Source organism: Nicotiana sylvestris, chromosome 2, assembly GCF_000393655.2.
Source record: "Nicotiana sylvestris chromosome 2, ASM39365v2, whole genome shotgun sequence".
Lineage (NCBI taxonomy): Eukaryota > Viridiplantae > Streptophyta > Magnoliopsida > Solanales > Solanaceae > Nicotiana > Nicotiana sylvestris.
The window spans coordinates 216,467,125-216,489,430 of NC_091058.1; the positions used below are offsets into that span (position 1 = coordinate 216,467,125).

General features: G+C 35.1%; 2 protein-coding genes across 2 annotated transcripts; both read right to left on the reverse strand.

Moving 5' to 3' along the window:
* Nucleotides 1–299: 299 nt before the first annotated feature.
* LOC104228172 (pentatricopeptide repeat-containing protein At4g02750-like) lies at nt 300–1,868 on the reverse strand. The gene has a single exon (XM_009780579.2). It carries the CDS (start codon nt 1,866–1,868, stop codon nt 300–302), a length of 1,569 nt encoding a protein of 522 aa, XP_009778881.2.
* A 4,975-nt stretch (nt 1,869–6,843) lies between these two features.
* Nucleotides 6,844–12,873, reverse strand: LOC104228171 (MYB-like transcription factor EOBI). Its single transcript, XM_009780578.2, has 5 exons — nt 12,864–12,873; nt 12,708–12,766; nt 8,610–8,721; nt 7,520–7,649; nt 6,844–7,399 (listed from the first exon to the last, which is right to left on the reverse strand). The coding sequence occupies exons 1-5, from the start codon at nt 12,871–12,873 to the stop codon at nt 6,844–6,846; spliced, it is 867 nt and encodes a 288-aa protein (XP_009778880.2).
* Nucleotides 12,874–22,306: the final 9,433 nt, after the last annotated feature.

The following is a 22,306-nucleotide window of genomic DNA, read 5'->3' on the forward strand; positions in this document are numbered from 1 at the left end:
ATAGTTGGCAGCTTCAATCCAACCTGGGTTGACCAAGTATTTGCTTTGCTGCACTGCTCAGCGTGATTTTTTTGTTCTAGCATCCAGAGAGACAACATGAGTAACAGACAAGTCATGCTCTTTGGAACATTTTGCTCCTAGTTGCTCCGCCATTTTCCACCTAAAATGTTTTTTCAGCCTGGAAGTTAGTAGTAGGGAAAACCCGCGTGAATATAATCTTACAACCCGCCAAGACTTCCTTACGAACTGTTTTGAGCATCTGCCATTTTTGTCACAGTTATACTTGTGGAAGAAGGAGATTAAATCCAACTACCAGCTTTCTGCTTTCTAGCGCGCCAATTCTTCATCAACTTCTCCAAACCAGTTATGTCACTGCACACTCCTTTGTCACCGTAGATTTTAGAAAGAACAGAATATACAGCAGGATGGTCATTCTCCAATGTGTAGATCCCATTTGCTGCAATCTCTCCGAGCTCTAGACACGAGTGCAAGCCACAGGCTCCCAACAACGCCCCCCAAACCACCACATCGGGCTTAAAAGGCATCCCCTCTATCAATCTCTCTGCTTTCTCAAGCTGACCTGCCTTTCCGTACAAGTCCACCATACATGCATAGTGTTCCATCTCTGCTTTCAAACTGTAATCCGTTACCATAGAGTTGAAAATTCTCTCACCTTCTTCGACTAGTCCACCATGGCCACATGCATAGACCAAATTAATAAAAGTAATTTCATCAGGCCTAATACCACTCTTGACCATCCTTTCAAACTCCTGCATTGCCCTCTCTGGAAGCCCGTGTCTCGCATAACCCCCAATGATTGAATTCCAAGCCACCAAATTCCTTTCAGGAATGGACTCAAAAATGCAGAACGCAATGTCAATGTCACCACATTTTGCATACATGTCAACAAGGGAGGTCAACAAGACGACATCAAGAGGGAAACCAGACTTCAAGATGCAAGCGTGAACTTGATTACCCACAAGAACAGCAGAGTTACCCGCGCAGGCATCTAAAACAGTTGAAAATGTAAAATGATTAGGACGAGCTCCTGAGCTCAACATCACCTTAAACAATTTCAAAGCCTCCATAAAGTTTCCATACTGCACATACCCTCTTATCATTGCTGTCCAAGAAACCACATCTTTCTCACTCATCTTATCAAAAAGGGACCGAGCTTCATTAAGCTTGTTGTTTTCAATGTACCCATTGATCAAAGTACTCCAAGTAAAAGTATTTCTCATAGGCATCATATCAAAAGCCCTCTGAGCCTCACTTGTGCACCCAAATTTCATATAACCCAAAATCAGCACGTTCCACGGCGTAACATCTTTAACCAAAATTTCATCGAAAACTCGAGCTAAACCTTTGTAATCATTTAAATCAATATAAACCCTCATCAATGCTGACCCTACAAAGACATTGAGACTTATCCCTAAACTAAGCACAAGACCATGAAGCTGTGGGACCAAATGCTTGAAATCTTTATGCAAGAAGGAGCTAATTGCTACTGCGAAAGTGAGCTCATTGGGTCTGCCTCCATATCTGTTCATATGCAGAAAGCAATTATACACTTTTTCTGGGTTGTTAGCATTGCGATATCCGGAAAGCATGGTGTTCCAAGAAACGACATCTCTGTGAGGCATTTCGTCGAACAGGTACTCTGCTTGTTGGATGCAGCTGTATCTGAAGTAGCCAGCGATAATTGAATTCCATGACACGACGTTTCTTAAGTGGGGGCTTTGGTCGAAGAGTTTGCGCGCTTCTTTGAGGTTTCCGTTTGCTATAAAACTGTTGATCGTTTTGTTTAAATTAATCGTCGAAAGGGTAGAAATTTGGCGGCAAACAGCAAAGGTGCGCAGCTCGGGCATTTGACTCCTTGTAGCCGCCAGATCAGCCTAACCGTCCAAATGTTCATTTTGTGCCAAGGTGCAAACTTATAACCATATGAAGGAGCAAGAGACTTAAAAATTAGAACTAGGGCTGTTCATTCGGATCGGATATCCGAAATCCGAACCGATCCATTCAATTTTGAATTTCGGATTTCGGATTGGATCGGATTTCGGATTATGTTTATTAAAATTTCGGATTGGTATATTTTAATCCAATCCAATCCGAAATCCGAAATTATTAGGACATGTATAAATACTACACTTTAATTTACATCAACCTCCAAGTTATTATCTTTACAATTGCTAGATTTAGCTATATTGGCACCATAGTACTCTCATAATTGCATAAACATGAATTTTTCTTAATGTATTGCCTCTTTTACAAAGAAAATATACATATTAGTTTAACTTTGAGGCATAATAATATGATCTGATATCCGATCCGATTCAAACTTTAAAATCCGATCTGATCCGATATAATTCGGATCGGATTCGGATTGCATTTTCTAGAATCCGAAATCCGAAATTCGAATCTGAAATATGCTAAATCCGATCCGATCTGATCCGTGCACAGCCCTAATTAGAACCATAAGCAAACTATTGGGAATACATTTAAGACTGTACATCATTAAAGTTCAAATATTAAGAAAATTCAAAAATATTCATTCTCTCCCCATTTTGTTACCTGAAGATATAAAGATAAGAAATTTTCATAAAGTATCATCTTTTAATAATAATTAGCTATCTATAGATACCATTTGCTATATTACAGATTATAGATACTTTTTCTGTGGTTATAAGATGTATTTGATGTATTTAAACTATTGTATTCATGAATACGGTAGCAAAAATAGGCGTGAATCAGGGAAGTCCAGCTAATCAGTTGTTGTATTCGAGTGTATTCGACTGTATTCATGGAGTGAAACATGGGATTACAGTTGGACAGATTATTGTATTCGACTGTATTCACGACGTGAAATAGGGAATTACATTGTTTTTAAAACGAAAAGTGAATCAATTAACATAATAGACTCCTAATATAACTCAACAAACTCAATTATAACACACAAATTTTGTATTTTCAGTTATAAAAAAGATTCTCAACCAAAAAAAAAAAAACATAGCAATCTTCAGAAAAATTATATAATACATCTGAATACATAAATTATATTAATTAAAAAATACTTATGAATACATTCATAGCATATAGCAAGATAGTGAATACAATGAAATGCATAGAATACAGCGGGATACATTAAAATACAATGAAAAAAAGACAATGAATACAGTGAAATACATGGAAATACAACAAGATACATTGAAATACATTGAAATATATTAACAGAAAATTCAAGTTGCTCAGCCCCAAACTCCGTCGTCTTTGTTCAAGAACAACCCTAATGTCGTCTCGTCGAGATAGAGGATAAGTAGAACCAAATCAAGAACCCAAAAAAGAAAGGTCCCTTTTTCCCTAGATTCCCTCTTTTCCTCTCAATTTGTACTCCAAAATGGAGAAAATCGCTATACTCATTTGTGCCCTAGCCTTAAGCCTTTCAATTCTAATTCAAGTTCAGATGTAAGGTTTTCCTTGTCTTGCCTCACTTCTGTATTCCCAAATCAACGCTGAAAGATATTGGCTTGAACAGCTTCTAAAGGTTTGAACTGCTTTAGTTGCAGATTTTTGTTCTAAAATTAAACGGGTGATGTTTTCTTGAGTTGGGACGGGACTGCTTAACACTGGTTCTGATTGAGTAGTGAGAAATGTTCGATGGATTCGGCTACTGAAACAGATCGAGAGTTTATAGGCTTTGTGCATGTGGTTGAAAAGCTTAAGGTGGAAGATGAGAGAGAGGGAGAATAGATATGGGGCAGGGGATACGATAAATTTAAGGGGAGAGAGAAAAATAATACAAAACTTATTTTATGGCTTAAAGGTAGGAGATAACCATAAATAGATATTTGGCTATAAAAAATCAAAAGGTAGCTATGGAATATAATTTTTTAAAAGGGTATTTATTTAAAATAAATAGGGTATCAACCTTTGCTATAGGAGGTAAAAATTCCTATAAAAAACTATACACTCTCAATTAGGGGTGGCAAACGGTCGGGTTGGGTCGGATATGAGCGGGTCAGAACGGATAAATTATCCGACCCGACCCATATTTGAGACGGATAAAAACGAGTTTATCGTGCTGATAATATGAATAATCATATTATCCATGGCTTCTTAAATATGATCACTTATGAGAGAATTCTTTGTCTTCCAAACTTGAGGAACTCCAATTTGAAGCTTTACAAATGTAAAAGTTAAACATATTAGTTATCCATTGGTTATTCATTTGGTTAACTATTTTCTAAGTGGATAATATGGTTCTTTATCCATATTCGACCCATTTTTAAATGGTTCATTATCCAACCTATTTTTTGATAGATAATATGGGTGGATAACTATTTTCTTTTAACCATTTTGCCACCTCTACTCTCAAAGAGCTCTATTTGAAACTGTCCCAAATACATAGAAAGAGCTTTCAAATTGGATCACTTTTTCCTCTTACTTCGCTAGCGTTTGGCCACAGATTCCCAAATTTATTTTGAAAAATCTGATTTGAGTGAAGTTTGGTTTGAAGATTAAAATGTGTTTGGACATCAGTTTTCAAATTATATTTCACTTTTTTCTGGAAAAAACATGAAACATGTCTTATACCCACAAGTTCTAAAAACTATCACAAATACCCAACAGTACCTTCATCAATAACATTTATTATATTATCGCAACCATAATCCTGAACATAAATAAATTTGGTACAAAATTATCATTTTTATAATAAACTACATAATACACTAACAGATGACCGAGAAGACGAAGTAGCATTGTTACAAAATAATAATTGGTGGGCTTTTTTATAAATTCCAAAAGTTTGGGGCAATTTTTAAAAAATGTAATAGTAATACTTGGGGCCAAAACCAACTCTTGGGTTTTGGGTTTTGAGAATTTGCCAAAATATGAATAAAATTTATGAACAAACATGTATGTGCCGGAAAAACCCAAATATATTTTGGCGAAATCTATAGCTAGACGGGTCCTTCTTTGTCTTATTATTAGAAGGAAACTGTCCCTCATGGATTACGAAGAGTCTCTTTTTTTTAACTTCTCTTATTCACTTTATAATTAGTTGTCCTTTATTTGATTTATAAAGAGTTAGTAAAAAGAAGTGAGCTCGCACACGTGAAAAATGGTCCTGGAGGCAAAACTGGTGGATTTGCTTCTACTCCTCCGGGATGAGGCCTAATCCAAATTTGACTTTGGAAAAATTATTGTTGAGTATACCAACAATTATTATGTTATTCCTGATGTTAAAAACAATATAATTAATATTACAATCGTTTTAGATTTTGACTATACAACCTAACCGTTGCCCTTAATTACGTATATATATAGGTTTTGATTTCTCTCCTACAAAAACACAAAAAACACATTCTCCTCTTTCTCTAGTTCTTCTCAATAAGTTTTTGGGCAATCGTGTTTCTGCAAACTCTGAACTTTAAGCTATGAGTGTACGTATTTGGGTGTTGTTGAACCTTGAGGAACGAACGGTAGTCAGCCGAAATCATTTTCAAGGCAACGACCTTCCACAATATAATATTACTGGACTAAACTAGCCAAAGACACTCTTACATAGTGTGAAATTATTCATTTTAGGTCAAGTCTGCACAGTTTTTCTCACAATAGCTCACACCATTAAGAGATCACTACATCTTATATGTAGGTTCTCAATCTTTTTGACTATCAATGCGAGACTTTGTTCACACACCAATAATCTCTCCCTCTAACTGAGTTACATACGTGGCCCATTATCACGATCCACGAGTACTCAATCCCGAGATTCACTATGTACCAAAGATGTATTTATGGCAATTGAAGCCCCCAACCAGTTTCTTCTTGTGTACACGTCTCCAAGCTTGTAAAGGTAAGCGAATCGAGTGTCTCGCCTTCACTCAACCATCGTCATACTCGTTTTGTCAAATCTGGATTCTGATACCAGTTGTTGGAATAAACCAACACGAAGATACTCTTACATGGTGTGATATATCTGCTTTGGGCCCCATGGTTTTCCTCAACAGGCCTCAAACCATTAAGAATTCCTAACATCTTATATGTAGGTTCCAAATCTTATTTAATTACCAATAAGAGACTTTATTCGCACTCCCAATAAATATTTTTATTTGATAAGTTATTTATGTTCTGCTTTTGTTCTTTGTTAATATAGTCATATTTTTTCAACAATTTCTTCCCAAAAAATATGTAGGATAATATTAAAACGCATCCACATACCTTATACATAGGTTATCATATGGTTTCTAGTTAATAGTATATCAAATTTGGATTGTTAAAGAAAACAAATTCTCTCTGCATTACACTTTATGTGACTTAATTTTTTTTAGTTTGTTCAAAAATGAATGACAACTTTGTAATTTTAAAGATAATTTAACTTTAGATATTTTCCATTTTTGCCCTTGATCAAATGATCTATGACATATTCTAGATCATAAGTTTCAAAAGCCTTTCTTTCTTAAACTCCATGCATACTCAAACTTTGTCATATAAAGTGGAATAGAGAGAGTACACCCTTAAATCAATTGCTTGTTGATGGGCATTAGATAAAAACACAACATTTGCGATAATATACTATAAAAGGCAGCCCGGTGCACAAGCTTGCATCCTGTGTTCACACAGGATGCAGGGAAGGGTCGCACCCCAAAGGGTGTGATGTAGACAGCCCAAACTAATGCAAGCATTAGTAGCTGTTTCTACCGCTGGAACCCGTGACCAATAGGTTACATGGAGACAACTTTACCGTTGCTCCAATGCTCCCCTTCTATGGTAAAATACTATGTACATGGAAAAGAGAAAACCAGACTGAAGATAATTCTAGCCAACTAAATCACAACCCTTCTAAGGAAAGAGCCAAAGGTCCACATCACTCAATCCTAGAGTTTCATCTGGTAATAATACTTCTGATCCTGCACTTGCCCAACTGTGACACTGATCCTGAGAATTAGAATAAATCGCCATATCTGTGCTTGAAAGATCATAAAATTCATCTTCAAATCCAGATGATGTCCAGTTACCGCTCGAGAGATTCCAAATATTATCATCTATTAGTGACGTAACTTGGGCAACGTTTGGAGTACTCTGGTTTATAGGACATGTGATGTTAGTCGATTCATTAATCCCAGCTTGAAGAAAAGTAAAATTCTCCAATATTACTTCTGTACTGTTATTGTGAGAGGTAGAAGAAGAAGAAGACATGAGTTGTTCTTGAGGCGATGACGTGGAACGTATTTGTTCAGTTAGCCTGGGCAGCCATTGATAATAAAGGAAGTCTCGAAACTGTAGGCTATTGACGTCGCAATGCAGCTGTTTTGCATGTTTTTGAACTTTTGTTCTCCAGTAATTCTTAACCTCGTTATCTGTTCTTCCTGGCAATTGTTCTGCGATCTTTGCCCATCTTTTTATAAGTAAGTAAATGTTAAGTGTAGTATATATACACATCGCGCGATTTCCAAAATGAAAATGAAAAAATAAATAAAGGAAAGAGATCGAGGAAGGAGGATGGATATACACTCACCGATTTCCAAAGCGAAAATGAAGGAGTAAAATAAGAAGCTGTTCTTGAGGAGTAAGTTTTCCTCGTCGTAAATTCGGACGCAAGTAGTTCATCCATCTTAATCTGCAGCTCTTACCTGTACGCTTCAACCCTATATGTACATGTCAAAGAATGAAAATTATGAAAATACGTATCTCTTTTAAGCATTGCATGCATTTGATATATAGGATCGGAACGCTTGCATGGTTTAGCTTAGGGTTAGATGCAGCCTTTGTCGTACGATGATTGATTCAACTGAACTCAATATTATTGACATGGATATATACATTACTAAATTTTACAACAAATATTATGTAAATATGCTTGAATCAATAATTTCAAAAGTACAATGAATTAACTATAAAAAACATACAAAAGTTAGAATCTGTCAAGATTAAATGTCGGATCCGTGGTTGGTACTATTGACTATGCATTAGCAAAATATGTGCACTTTGATAGTACGGTACTCCCTCCGTCTCAAATTAAATTATCTCTCGTGATTTCTAAAAATAATTGTCTCAAATTATTTAAAAGTTTAAGACTAAAATATTTTTTTTCTATTTTACCCTTAATAATAATAATAATAATAATTCTTGAAGATTACAAATACCTCAATGATGAGTAAATATTAAATGAAGAGAAATTATATCTTAAGACATAAACAAGGATAAAACAATAAAAAATCTCGACTATTTAATACTCCCTCTGTTCCAATTTATGTGAACCTATTTAACTGGGCACGGAGTTCAAGAAAAAAATGAAGACTTTTGGAATTTGTGGTCCTAAACAAGTCCAAATGGGACCCAGAGTATTTGTGTGATTATAAAAGCTTCTCATTAAGGATAGAGTTGTAACTTTAAGCTAAATTGTTACCAAATTTAGAAAGGGTTCATTCTTTTTGGAACGGACACCAAAAAGAAAATAGGTTCACATAAACTAGAACAGAGGAAGTATAATCTTAAGAGGTGTGTAAAAGAGAAACACGAGACGGATGGAGTAATTATACAGTGATAGTGCATGAAAAGTTGAAGTATGAAACTAAGTTATGAAATAAAGAGAGTTTATACAGTACCGGCAAAGTGAGCCAAGGAATCCCAGCGTCCCTGACCAAGTAGGGAGATGTAATGGATGAGTTTGGAGTCTTCATCCAAAGTCCAGCCTCCTTTCCTCATCTCTACTTTTTCCTCTGCACTGTATATTAATCTCTCTCTTGCTTTCTCCTCCTCCATTTCCAATCTTTATCTTCTTATTATCTGCAAAAAAACCAAAGATTATTAGTTAAGTGGAAATAAGATTGGATCTTCTATATATGTAAACAACTAGAGTTCATGTACCTATTACATTTGCTGCTAATTGCTAGTGACGAGTATAGACAAGGGACTATATACTTATATACACACAAATAGGTGGGTGATAATTAAGGTCCTTTACTTTTTCTTTTGAGTAGTTTTATGTGGTGTAAGAAATATTTGTACAATCATGCATGTTAATTAAAAAGTAATTACATGTAACTCTAAATTGATTAGTAATCTTTTAAAACTAGAGATATTACTAGTTCGAATCTTTGTTCTTCGAAGCTTTTTATATGAAATTAACTTTTATACACTGTGTATACACTATTTGAGTACTTAAAGGTCAATTACAATTAAACGTCTATAGTTACATAGTAAGTGCGAAATGATACATGTAAACTATGGTAAGCAACTTGGTACTTAGATAATGTTATAAATAGTGTAAATAATTGACAATATATATATATATAAATATTTCCATTATAATTCTCACAAGTTAATAAGTCAGAATCTTTTGTTTTTGGATTTACGAATAGTTTATTCCAAAGCAAACTCTTGTACTTTGACTCGTCGACTAATTTCGTTGCTTTTAGAGTGCACGTGTGTGCGCTTTTTGGGCCTCGAATATGGTGAAAACAGTACGAGCTAGCTAATTTTCGGACTGGTAATTGAAAAATAGTCAATGTTTATAAAGGCATTGAAAAATAATTACTATTTTGCTGCAACGTGGAAAGTTTCAGCATAATATACTAGAGATTGGTGTACCTATGTATGAACATCTAGCATATTATGCTGGAACTCCAATACACGGAAAGTTAATAATTACTATTTTGCTGCAACACGGAAAGTTCCAGCATAATATACTGGAAATTGTTGTACCCGTGTATGAACATCTAGCATATTATGCTGGAACTCCAACACACGGAAAGTTCCAGCATAATATGCTAGAGATTGGTGCATCTGTGTATGAACATCCAGCATATTATGCTGGAACTCCAACACACGAAAAGTTCCAACATAATATATGGAGATTGGTGCACCTGTAAATGAACATCTAACATATTATATTGAAACTCCAACACACGAAAAGTTCCAGCATAATATACTAGAGATTGGAGCACATATGTATGAACTTTCAGCATATTATGCTGGAACTCATGTATATTATGCTGGAATATTTTCCGGATTTTGAATATTATTTTCGTTCAGATTTATCTTTACATGAAAAGTGACTAAATTTTGATTACTTTTAAAACTATAACTATTTTTCAATTACCACTTGTAAATCTGCCTATTTTGAATTTCACCCTCGAACATGCGCCCAAGAGATGTGACACAAATTTGACCCATTTGTATATAACCTTGTAGTATGAGGTTTTACATCGTCCGTCAATCTATTATAACCTTCATTCTTTATTCGGGTTTGAAATTAACAATGTAAACAAGTTTATATAGGCGGATTTCAATTTTCCATCTCGTAACGCACAAAATTAAATTAAACTTAGGTGCGGATAAATCCCTCTAGGGTAGCTTCGAATTCACATTTGTGCAGTGGAGGTATCTTGACTTCATGTGGTCCTCTTTGAAGTGTTTAGGTATTTGGTTCGAGACTTTGACCTTCTTTACTTTAACCTCACTAATATTGCTCCATCTGTTTATGTTGTGGAATTAGGAATTAATTGTTTGGTAGTGATAAGGTCAAAAAGGTTTCGTTTACTAGTCACAATCCAAAAAGATGCCAATTTATAACCTTAATTATTACAGATTTATTCACCTTCATGCACGAGTGGAAACAGACACCGGGGCAGGAGGTAGGAGGCTGGGTAATTAAGATTTAACCTGATTTAGCACAACATTCATTATATCTTTAAAATTATGGATTTATATTTATAATTTGATGAAGTTTTAGTATATAGGATAAGCTAGTTGAAAGACACTCTCTCTAGAAAGCGGTTTTCTCTCAGCGAAAGCTGACAATAGCGAGAAAATCGAAGACGGGAAGAGGAGGTCAGAAGATCCAAGGTAACCAGACACTGAATCCAATGCGAACAGGAGTACCGCAATCTGGAGATGCGAAGAAAATGAAGAACATCAATGCGATCCAAGGGATTATACCTTTGGATATCAATTTGCTGTCCAATTCAGAAACACCGAAGGGGGGAAACAAATGCAATGAAGGAACTTCAACGATGAGTAGGACATCCTGGGCAGATAGTGTGGAAGAAGAAGCAAAAATGAGCAAAATCACAAGTTCGAATACAGCCCTAGATCCTAGTACTAAGTCATGGAGTAATGTAGCAAGTTCAATTCCAATCGAGGAAGGAATTGATCTATTAGAAGAGAATACAAAGTTGAATGTGAAAATTACAATGGCAGACATTATAAGGATGAGATTGATTACTGGACAACAGTTGTGGTATGTTATGTGGTAGGATCAAATCCACCTCAGGTTGTGATGGATGGGTATTTCAGGAGAATTTGGGGAGATTTGGGGATTGATAAAGTTGCGCAACTGAACAGAAGAGTATTTTTGGTGAGATTTCATAGTGCAGAAAGTAGAAGTAAAGTAGTAGAAGAAGGTGTTCAAATGTTTGATAGAAAGCCAGTTATTGTGAAACCATGGAAACCAGATATGGAGATAACAAAGGAACAAATGGAGAAGATCCCTATTTAGGTGAGATTGACAGGGTTAAACATCAAGTACTGGGGGAAAGTGGCATTAACAAAGATAGCTGGGCTAATTGGAAACCTCTGAAGGCAGACACTGCTACTACAAAAAAGGAGAGGTTAACATATGCAAGAGTGCTAGTGGAGGTAAAATTAAATCAACAATATCCGACGAGTATAAGATTTGAAAATGAGGTGGGCAAAATAGTAGAGCAAGATGTGCATTATAAGTGGAAACCTGTACTTTGTGAGAAATGTAAGAACTATGAGCATGAAATTGTAGAATGCAGAAAGTATATACAGTAAGAAAAAGATAAGAAAGAACAACAACAAGTGATCAATACATAAAGGGTGGAAGAGAAGCAGGAAGGAAGAAAGGAAGCACAAAAGAAGGTAACAGAGCAGAAAGGGATAAAAATGCAGCTAAATGAAGCAAGGGTAGAAAATAAAAAAGTGGAAAAAGTTGGAATCAGAACTATAATCAGGGATACAGGATTGGGAAGTATGTGAGGAAGAATGTAGTAGTACAAGACATACCTCTAAAAATAGATAATGCATTTATCACTTTAGGACAGCAATATAGTGAAGAGGGTGCAAGTACTAGTCAGACAGGGTAGCAGAGAGTGATAGTGGAGACTGAAAATATAGGGAAAAGGGTGGTTCAATATGATAAAGGTGGGGGTATCCCACCAAAGCATGGATAAGATAGGATTCTGGAACATCAGAGGGCTGAATAATTCAGAAAAACAGAAGAAGGTGAATCTGTTTATGCATAACTCTCAAGCTGGATTATTTGGCCTTCTGGAGACTAAGGTTAAGAGAGATAAAGCTGAAAGAGCAGCTCTTAACTTGTGTAATGGTTGGTCACATAGTACAAATCTTAGTCAATATAAAGGAGGAAGAATTTGGCTATTATAAAAAACTATGGTGTTTGATATAACTATATATAGAGTTACATAATAGTTTATACATTGTGGAGTGCAGCATAGAGGCACAAAGAAGAAATTAGCAGTTACATTGGTATATGATTTCAATGATACAACACTTAGAAGGAAATTATGGGAAGACATAAAGTAAATTCATGAGCATATGGCAGGACCTTGGGCAGTCATGGGAGATTTTAATTGCATTTTGCACAGAGATAAAAGAATTGGGATCCCAGTTACAATGTCAGAAATAAGAAAGTTCAAACAATGTGTTGAGGAATGTACCTTGCAGGATATGAAATCTTCAAGGTCTTTCTTTACATGGAACAATAAGCAAGGTGGAGCTGATAGAGTATATAGTAGAATTGATAGGGTGTTGGTGAATAATGAATGGATATTGGCTCTTCCAGATTCAGAGGTGTATTATAGGAATAAAGGGACTTTTGATCATTGCCCTGCTATAATAAGTTGGGCAGGAGATCAGAAGAAGCAATATATATTCAGATATTTTAATATGTGGAGTTTGACACCAGACTATGAGGAGAAGGTTAAACAAGGATGGAAGACAACTAAAAAGGGAACCAAAATGTATGAATTAGTAGGGAAATTGAATAGCTTGAAGAGTAAACTAAGACAGCTGAATAGGGAGAGATTTAGGCAAATTGAAAAGCAGACTGATCAAATACAAGAAGAGCTGATGCAATGCCAGCAAAGATTGCAGCAGATGCCTTTGAACCAGCACCTGCAAGAGGAAGAAGCAAGCTTAATCAGGAAGTATAAGAGACTGAAGGAAGCAAGGAATCAGTATAGAGATGGATGCAATTGCTAAAGCATTCATTGATTTTTACATCAAATTATTGGGTACAAGCAATAAGGAAAGAGAGCATGTAAATAGTAGTCTGGTGAGGCAGGGGCAAATTGTAACAGCAGAACAAAGGGAAATGTTAGAAGCAGAATTTACAGAAAATGAGGTTAAAAGAGCCTTATGGGCAATCAATGGTGAGAAATCACCAGGGCCAGATGGCTATTGTAGCAAATTTTTTAAAGATAGCTGGGATGTGGTTGGGAAAGATGTGATGGTTGCAGTACTGGAATTATTTCGAACAGGAGAAATGCTGAAAGTGTTGAACCATACAGTGATAACAGTGATAACAGTGATACCTAAGAGATCTCATGCTACAAATGTGGGAGACTACAAGCCTATAGCAGGATGTAACACAGTGTACAAGTTGATATCAAAAATGATGTGTAACAGGTTAAGATTAGTGCTGCCTAAGTTAATTTCTGAGAGCCAGAGTGCCTTTGTTGTAGGCAGAACTTTAGTCCAAAATATTCTAATATGTCAAGACCTGGTGAGATTGTATAACAGAAAAAATACAACTCAGAGTTATCTGATAAAAATTGATCTTAAAAGGTGTATGATTCCGTAGAATGGACATTTGTGGAAGAAATACTTCATGCTATGAACTTTCCTCAAAGGTTCATCAAGTGGATTATGGCATGCATAACAACAACAAGATATAACATTGCACTGAATGGAGAATTGTATGGTAATATAAAAGGGGAAAGTGGTCTAAGACAGGGGGATCCAATCTCACCTCTGTTATTTATTATCTATATGGAGTATATGACAAGAATACTGAGCAAAGTAGCAAAAATGAAGAGTTTGGGTACCACACCAAATGTAAAGGGCTGAAACCGAATCATTTGTGTTTTGTTGATGATGTATTGTTGTTTTGCAAGGGAATTACCAATTAGTAATTCTTCTATTAAGAGGCATGCAAGCGTTCTCAAAGACTTCTAGGTTGAGTACAAATGTAGGAAAGTCAAACATCTTTAGTGCTAATATGCCAAAGCAGGAATTAGAAGATTTGTGTGAAGTAACTAGATATCAGAAGGGGAAGCTGCCATTTAAATATTTGGGAGTACTAATCTCAGCAAAGAAGCTGTCAAGCATAGACTGTGAAGTGCTAGTTGATTAAATGACTGCAAGAATAAAGGCATGGAGCTCCAGAAATCTATCTTATGCTGGGAAAGTTCAGTTAATAAATTCAGTGCTATTACAGGTACATACTTACTGGTCCTCAATCTTGATACTTCCAAAAGATATGCTGAAAAGAATCATTGTAGCATGTAGAAACTTTCTATGGGATGAGAGGGAATAGGAAAACAAAGTTCCATTAATTGCTTTGGATATGATTTGTTGACCAAAGGAAAAATGAGGATTAGGGATAAAGGATTATGTGATATGGAATAAGGCAGCAATTGCCAAGTATGTGTGGAATATAGCACAAAAGGCAGATAATCTATGGGTGAAATGGGTGGATCATATATACATTAAAGGGTCAAGCTGGAAACAGTACCAACCTCCAAAAGATTGTAGTTGGTACTGGAAGAGAATATGTAGTGTGAAAGAAAAGTTTAAAGATGGATATAGAGGGTATGACTGGCAACTAATGGGAGGAAGATACACTGTCCAAAAGGGTATATTTGGAGGAAAGGGGAGATAAAAAACTGGCCTTGGGCTAGATGGATTTGGAATTCTATTAATATTCCAAAGCATAGTTTCATAAGTTGGCTGGTAATGCATAAAAGGTTATTAACAAGGGAAAAATTGGGAAAGATTGGAGTATGTACAGACACAAGTTGTGGAATATGTGGGGAAGGTACAGAAACTTTGCAGCATTTATTCTTTGAATGTCATTTCTCAGAGGAATGTTATAAACTTCTGAAGGAATGGCTTGGATTGAGAACAAATGAGTTAGGCATGTATGGTATATGGCAAAGGAAAACTGTGCAGGAAATTTATCACAGCAGTTGTGGCAGCTTTGGTGTACAAAATATGGCAAGCTAGGAATGATGCAATATGGAATGGTAAAGTACCAAGTCCAGTAATGGTGTGCAAACAGATTCAACAAAAAGGTAGAGTTAGACTAAGTGTGCATAACATTAGAAAAGAAGGGAGAAGAAGTAGGGAATGGATAGAAAGCATATATAACAGAAACATAGGACAAGATAGATAGCAAGTTTTGCGACTAGAAGGACTTCTTCTAGTTTGTACAGATATTTGAATGTAATTCTGGTTTGGTTGGAGATTAACAATATTTTTCTTTACACACAAAAAAAAGATTAATATATTTTCTCATATATATTATGTTGCGGTGTCACAAATATTGTATTTGCTAGCAACCCATTGTCGAACGGCTAGATCTGTTGTGTTATCAACCTATTGCTAAAAGTCTGTGGTTGAAGAAGCCCCGTCCACTAGTGCATCTACTCAATTAGTTCTAGTACTATATATTAAATAAAAGGTCGGTCACTAGTGGTATAAGACCGTTTTCTACTTGTCTAACTCAAATTAGATAGCAATAATCACTTAAAATAATTATATGTAAATTTAACGATCCGGCCAGTTGTTTCGAAAGTTGTAGCCTCGTTAATCTATTTTCTGCTCCTTTTGTGTTCTACAGTTGTTATATTACTTATCGGGTTAGTTGGTTTGAGTCCGGAGAGATTTTAGAGTGAATTGAGACACTTGGTCGCTTAATTGAAAGCTTAAGTTGGAAAAGTTGACCGAATATTGACTTATGTGTAAACAACCTCGAATTTGAATTTTGATGGTTCTATTAGCTCCGTTAAGTGATTTTGGACTTAGGAGCGTGTCCATATTATGATTTGGAGGTACGTAGTAGAATAAGGCTTGAAATGGCGAAAGTTGGAAATTTTGGAAAGTTTGATCAGGAGTGGATTTTTTGATATTGGGGTCAGATTGGATTTTCGAAAGTTGGAGTAGGTTCGTAGTATCATTTATGACTTGTGTGCAAAATTTGAGGTCAATCGGACGTGATTTAATAGGTTTCGGCGACGTTTGTGGAATTTGGAAATTTCAAAGTTTATTAGGCTTGAATCTGTATGTAATTTGTATTTTTGGTGTTGTTTAAGGTGATTTGAGGGTTCGAATAAGTTTGAATCATGATTTAGGACTTGTTGGTATGTTTGGTTGAGGTCTGGGGGCCTCGGGTTGATTCTGGGTGGTTAATGGACTTGGAGTTTGATTTGAGGGACTCCTGAAGTTTGGACTCAGCTGGTGTGATCGCACTTGCGAGGGTTTTGCGGGCTGCAGCTGCGGCAGGTGGACTGCAGGTGCGGAAGTGAGGAAGATCACCAGAGTCCGCATGTGCGATATTTTTCCCGCACTTGCGATAGCGCAGATGTGGATCAGAGGTCGCAGGTGCTGAGGCAGTTAGGACTAAGTGGTTTGCGCAGAAGCACTCATTTTTCCACACAAACGGGCGCGTAGGTGCGAGCTCAAGCTTCACATGTGCGGAAATTCCTGGGTAGAACCTATTTAAGCGAGGTTCTGAGATTTTTGGCCATTTCTAACATTTTAAGCTCGGATTTTGGAGATTTTTGAAAGGGTTTTTGAAGAGATTATTGAGGTAAGCTCCTTGTGTTCATTTTTCTTCAATAATAATGTTTCCTCACTAATTTTCCATCCAGTTGATGTGTTTCTGAGGTGAAATTTGGAGGTTTGAGGCTAAGAATTTGGAGAGTGAATTGTGGGGATTTAAATGGCCATTTGGTGTCAGATTTTGATAAATTTATTATGGTTAGACTCGTGAGTGAATGGGCTTTCGGGTTTAGTGACTTTTGTCGAATTTCGAGACATGGGCTCGGGGGCCGGGTTTGAGCCGATTTTGGATTTGGCTATAATTTAGTATTTTTCTTGTGGAATTGATCCATTTAGCTTATATTAATTGTATTGTACTGCTTATGGCTAGATTCTGGATGTTTGGAGATTGATTTGAGAGGCAAAGGCATTTTGGAGTAGAGTTTTACCCGGATTGAGGTAAGTAACTTTTTAAACTTCGTTCTAAGGGTTCGAAACCCCGAATTATGTGTTATGTGATTGGTATTGAGGTGTCGTACATGCCAAGTGACGGGCGTACACCGTGAGAATTGTGACATGGTTGATTTCATGGTACTGTATAGTGATTCTATCTTGTTGATATTCGTATTTTCATCATGTGAAAAAGTAATTGAGTTGTCAGTCATGTTAAATATCATGTTTAGGCTTTATGTTGATACTGTTGGGACCCATAGTGGTCGTTTCTTGTTATCACCTTATTGATTTCTTTGATATTTCGTTCTCAGTCATATTCATTCATTTCATATCATATCTTAGTCTCAGTTGTTATTTATTGATACATCATATCATTGTTTTGGGCGAGTTTTCATGACATTATAAGCCCGTGAGTGAGACTTGAGAGATTGATCATTGAGTGAGGCCGATATCCTGATTATGAGTGACAGTTATGGGATCGGGCTGCACGCCGCAGCGGTTATACTAATTTTGTGATAGCGTTTGGGCTGAAAGAACCCCTCCGGAGTCTGTACATACCCCCACTGAGCACTTTTGGGATAGTTTGCATCGTATTTCGGATTATTTCTGCTTCAAAAAGGGTTTTTTTTTCTTAAATATTAATTGCTTCCGTCTTTATTTTCAAAGTTTTTACTGTGTTGAAATGTTGAGTAATGGCTTGCCTAGTTTCACGATAGGCATCATCATGACGGTTGATTTTGGATCGTGACAGTAAAATGTATGCAAGTCCAGATTATAAGATAGGAAGGCAAGTCAAAACGAAAAGAAAGTGTTAGCCAGAGCAATAGTCAAAGAAGCAAGAGAGTAAGGCGAAAAGTGGTCTCACATAACTAAGGCCGGCAAATCTAACTATTTTTTTATCACTAGGTCCGCCCCTGATAGTAGGGCGTCATTGAATTTTTTAAAACCGATTAAATCGATCGGACCAAATCGTAGCAGACTGATTATTAGGTTTCTTTTGATAAAATAATAAATTTTAAATAAATCTATATATGTACCGAATAATTAAGGTAGATGTTTAATTTTATAAAATAAATCAAAAAATATTGAATCATACCGAATAAATTTATGTTTTAAAAATGTATTTTATATTTTAAATTTAAAAATAACAAAGCACTAAATTTTTTCTTTTAGCATGTGGGAATACGAAAACGGTTATAAGCGAATAGATAATTAACACCCACAATCCTATTATGCTATTCCAGTTGATATGACTAAATTAGTTCCAACATCTTGAGTGGCAAGTCACAAGGTATTGTATATTTTTCCTCTCATATGACTTAGATTTCTCTTATTGAATACCTAATCTTCTAAATAAACTCTACTCTTGAGTCCCAACTTAATATCTTTTTATTCATGTGATCTATATATCTCTTTTCTAGCTATTTTTCATGTTCTTCCTTGATTCATTACATTTTAAACAGTAAATATGTTAAGAGATTTTTGCAATCCTATGCAATTATGCATATAATCGCACTCTAACTTTTATTAATGACTTTTACATTATGTCTAAAAAAATTATCGAAAATTAATCAAATCGTACTGATGCCAAAGAAAAATCGAGATAATTGGGATGATGTTAAAAAATTTAATATTAATTATACAAAATACGGAAAGAAAATTGACAAGCTCTGCAATCTAGAAGCATTATCAAAAAATGCAATTCAAGAATAGCTCTTCCAAATATACGGAGTTGTGGCGAAGCCATATATCTAAGTCTTCTCTTACTTTACCTACTTCTAGAGAAAAAAACATTAGAACAAAAACGATTTTTCTAAAGTTAAGGCAGCAAATCAGTCAGCTGCGGGACAGGGCCGGAAGCGCTTTTTAGCTTTCTTCAAGATTTGGCCCGAATTGTTTGGCTAAGGGGTATCAATTTGACATGGCCTTCGTTAAAAAATTACATTATGCATTTAGGGGCGTATATATATACTATATATTTCCTTATATTTTGACCTATCTTTAAATTTCTCACTCGCTATTGGTTTGGATGGGGATGACGGCGGCGATGTGCTTCCTTATCCTACACACTAATTTAATGTTTGTATTCAAAGATTCTAATATTCATTCAAAGAGAGAATAGATCCTTTTGTAACTGAGCCAACCAGGGAGATAGTCTCTCAATATTATGTCAACGAATGGCGTCATCTAATGAGGCAAAAAGAGATCTAATTGTTCAAATGGACGTGAAGGTGGGTTTGGAGGCGAATCAAATACCACAGATGGAAGAAATGGAATATATTCATCCTTCTTTATACACGTCATCCTTTTACATGGTATTTAATTGGTGATTTTAAGGAAAAAAAGATTTTTTAGAACTTGTGATCTTGTATATATCATAAGATTTGTATGACTATAAAAGTAGGAAATCCTCACAGACGGCGTCAAATTATTTGACCAAAAAATAATATATACTTTCGGTTAAACTAGTAAATCTTGTGTAACAAAGAGTTAAACCTAGTTAGTGATAATATCTCTATATCCAGAACTAGTTAGCATAAACAACGTGAGATAATGTTGGTGGGGGGCTGCAAACCGTGCTCATTTGATATTCCAAAAGATTGGAGCAATAATAGAGTAACATCAAGCAATAAATAGGATTTGTGTAAATAAGGAGAATGATATGAATGACAGACAAGTCCTAAAACATTGGAACTATTCTCGGATCTGATGGAAAAGTATGCAATAATAGATGATGGAATCTTAATAAAAATGTAGAGTTTGTATCTTTGTTGAGAGAGAGTTTTTTTCTCAAAAAGTGTTCTTATCAAATGAATGTTGCATGTTTTATCCCTTTATCTCTTTTTCTATTTATATGAGACATATCCCTAATCAACCTAATGGTACAATCGCAGAGAATATTCAATGAATATTCTCTTTAATATCTTATTACAAAAACTAGTTGTTAGTGCTCTGCCCTTGGTGCTCGACCTCGACCATAGTTAACTGCTCGACTACGAGTCCCACTGTTTACTAGTCGACCTCTCGACCGCACCATTTTCCTTAATGTCACTTTATGCTAAATTCCTTTATGGCAGATTTTGACCTATACAGCTGACACTTCTAAGAATTTTGTTACTTAAAATTTGTACGTTTAACTTAGTTAAGATGATTATACTTGTTATCTACCAATTTCAGATTTAAGATATTAGACATATAAAAAACTTTCCTTAAAAATGAGAAGAAGTAAAAAAGGCTCATACTTGAAGGACGTATTTATGATTGCTGATAAATACTTTTCTGCTCAAAAGTACGTTTCGGTTTATTACAAAAATTATCGGAGATTTATAAATAAAAAAAGAGAGATAAAATTTTGATAAGAAATTTATATGTAATAATAAGGATCCAAATGAGAATAAAAAAAAAAGGGTGCATTGCAAAAGATATTTTGATCACTGGCATAATCGCTCAGCCGTTGAGGATGCAGCTTTTACAGATTGAGGTTATTGCATTTACCAATATGATCCTTAAATAGTATTGAATTTATAATTCGCATTTATAAATCGCATTCACTGATTGCGACTTGTAAATAGCAATCAGAAAATTGACTTGTAAAATCGTAGTGCACTTATATGTCACATTCGCAAATAGTGTAGCGGATTTTAACTTTAGAAGAGAAAAAAGGTAACTGGGAAAAGCAGCAAAGGTACGAACACTCAATGAACATCTAAATACCATTCAGGAAACTCTTCATGTTTAATTATAGTTGCTTTAATTTTTTTTACATCTTTTATTATATTTTTGTGATGTGATTTATGAAAAAAGATTCTTTTCATAATGTCTAGGGAAAAAAGGCTAGGCCTCTAGTATCGCCAGACTCATGGCTCCAATATGGTGAAAATATCACGGGTTAGTCAGTTTTAGAATGTAATTTTTACATTCTTATACGCTATATGAAAGCTGAAACTATATTACCTTCCTTACTCAAGTTCCACTTTAATTACTTCCTATATACAAAATTATCAATTATGTAAATTTTTAGGATTTAAGGATAATTAATCAATTCTTACAATCACTCCCATTCTCCCACGTTTCTCTCTCTTTATCTTACTCCCCCTACGTTTTTCTCTCCACATCACACCCTCCTCATCTTGTACAAGAGAGCAGCAATTCCACTATTAATAGCCATTAAAAAGCTTTGAAGCTTTAAATTCGAATTTGGGTTTTCAAAAAACATTATTTGTTTGAATTGGATGTTGTTGCAAAGAATTGGGAATTCTCTCTACATCTCTCTCTATCTCTAAATCCTTAATTTCATATCTCAATTTTGAGGGGTTTTGGTGAAGATTAGACTTGGTTTTGGCTGAATTTCAGATTGAAACTAGAAGAAGAAGAAGAAGAAGAAGAAGAAGATATGAAAGTTGTTTATATATTTTTCTTTTATTTATTTAACTATTGTATGAAAGTTGAATAACATTGTATAAAAATTATATTTAAGTTGTATGATATTGTAGTAGTATATAACTGAGTAGAAATAATGTATGAAAATTGTAGATAAGTTGTATAATATATAATTAGTTGTATGAAATTTATTTTTACTATGTATAAATCAGATACCAAATATACAAAAGACATTGTGTAAATTTTGTATTTAAGTTGTATGTTATTGTAGTTGTATTTAATTGGGTAGAAATAATGTGTGAAAGTCGTAGATAAGTTGTAGATAAATTGTATAATATATAATTAGTTGTATGAAATTTATTTTTACTATGTATAAATCAGATAAATAATATACAAAAGACATATTGTATAAATTTTGTATAAAATTTGCATTTAAGATTATACTATGCCCGTGTCTTCATTAGGGAGGAAGAAGAGGTTGTTTTGTCTTCGTTTACAGCTTCTCTCATCTCAAGTTCCGATACAAGAGTCTCTTTTATTGAATCTTTCAGATCAATTCTTTTAATCCTAACCGGTAACTACTTAAAATGCTGCTTTCCTAGTTAACTTTGTAAAATTTGAGGACCTGATGATCATTTACATTGGCACACTGAACTCGACA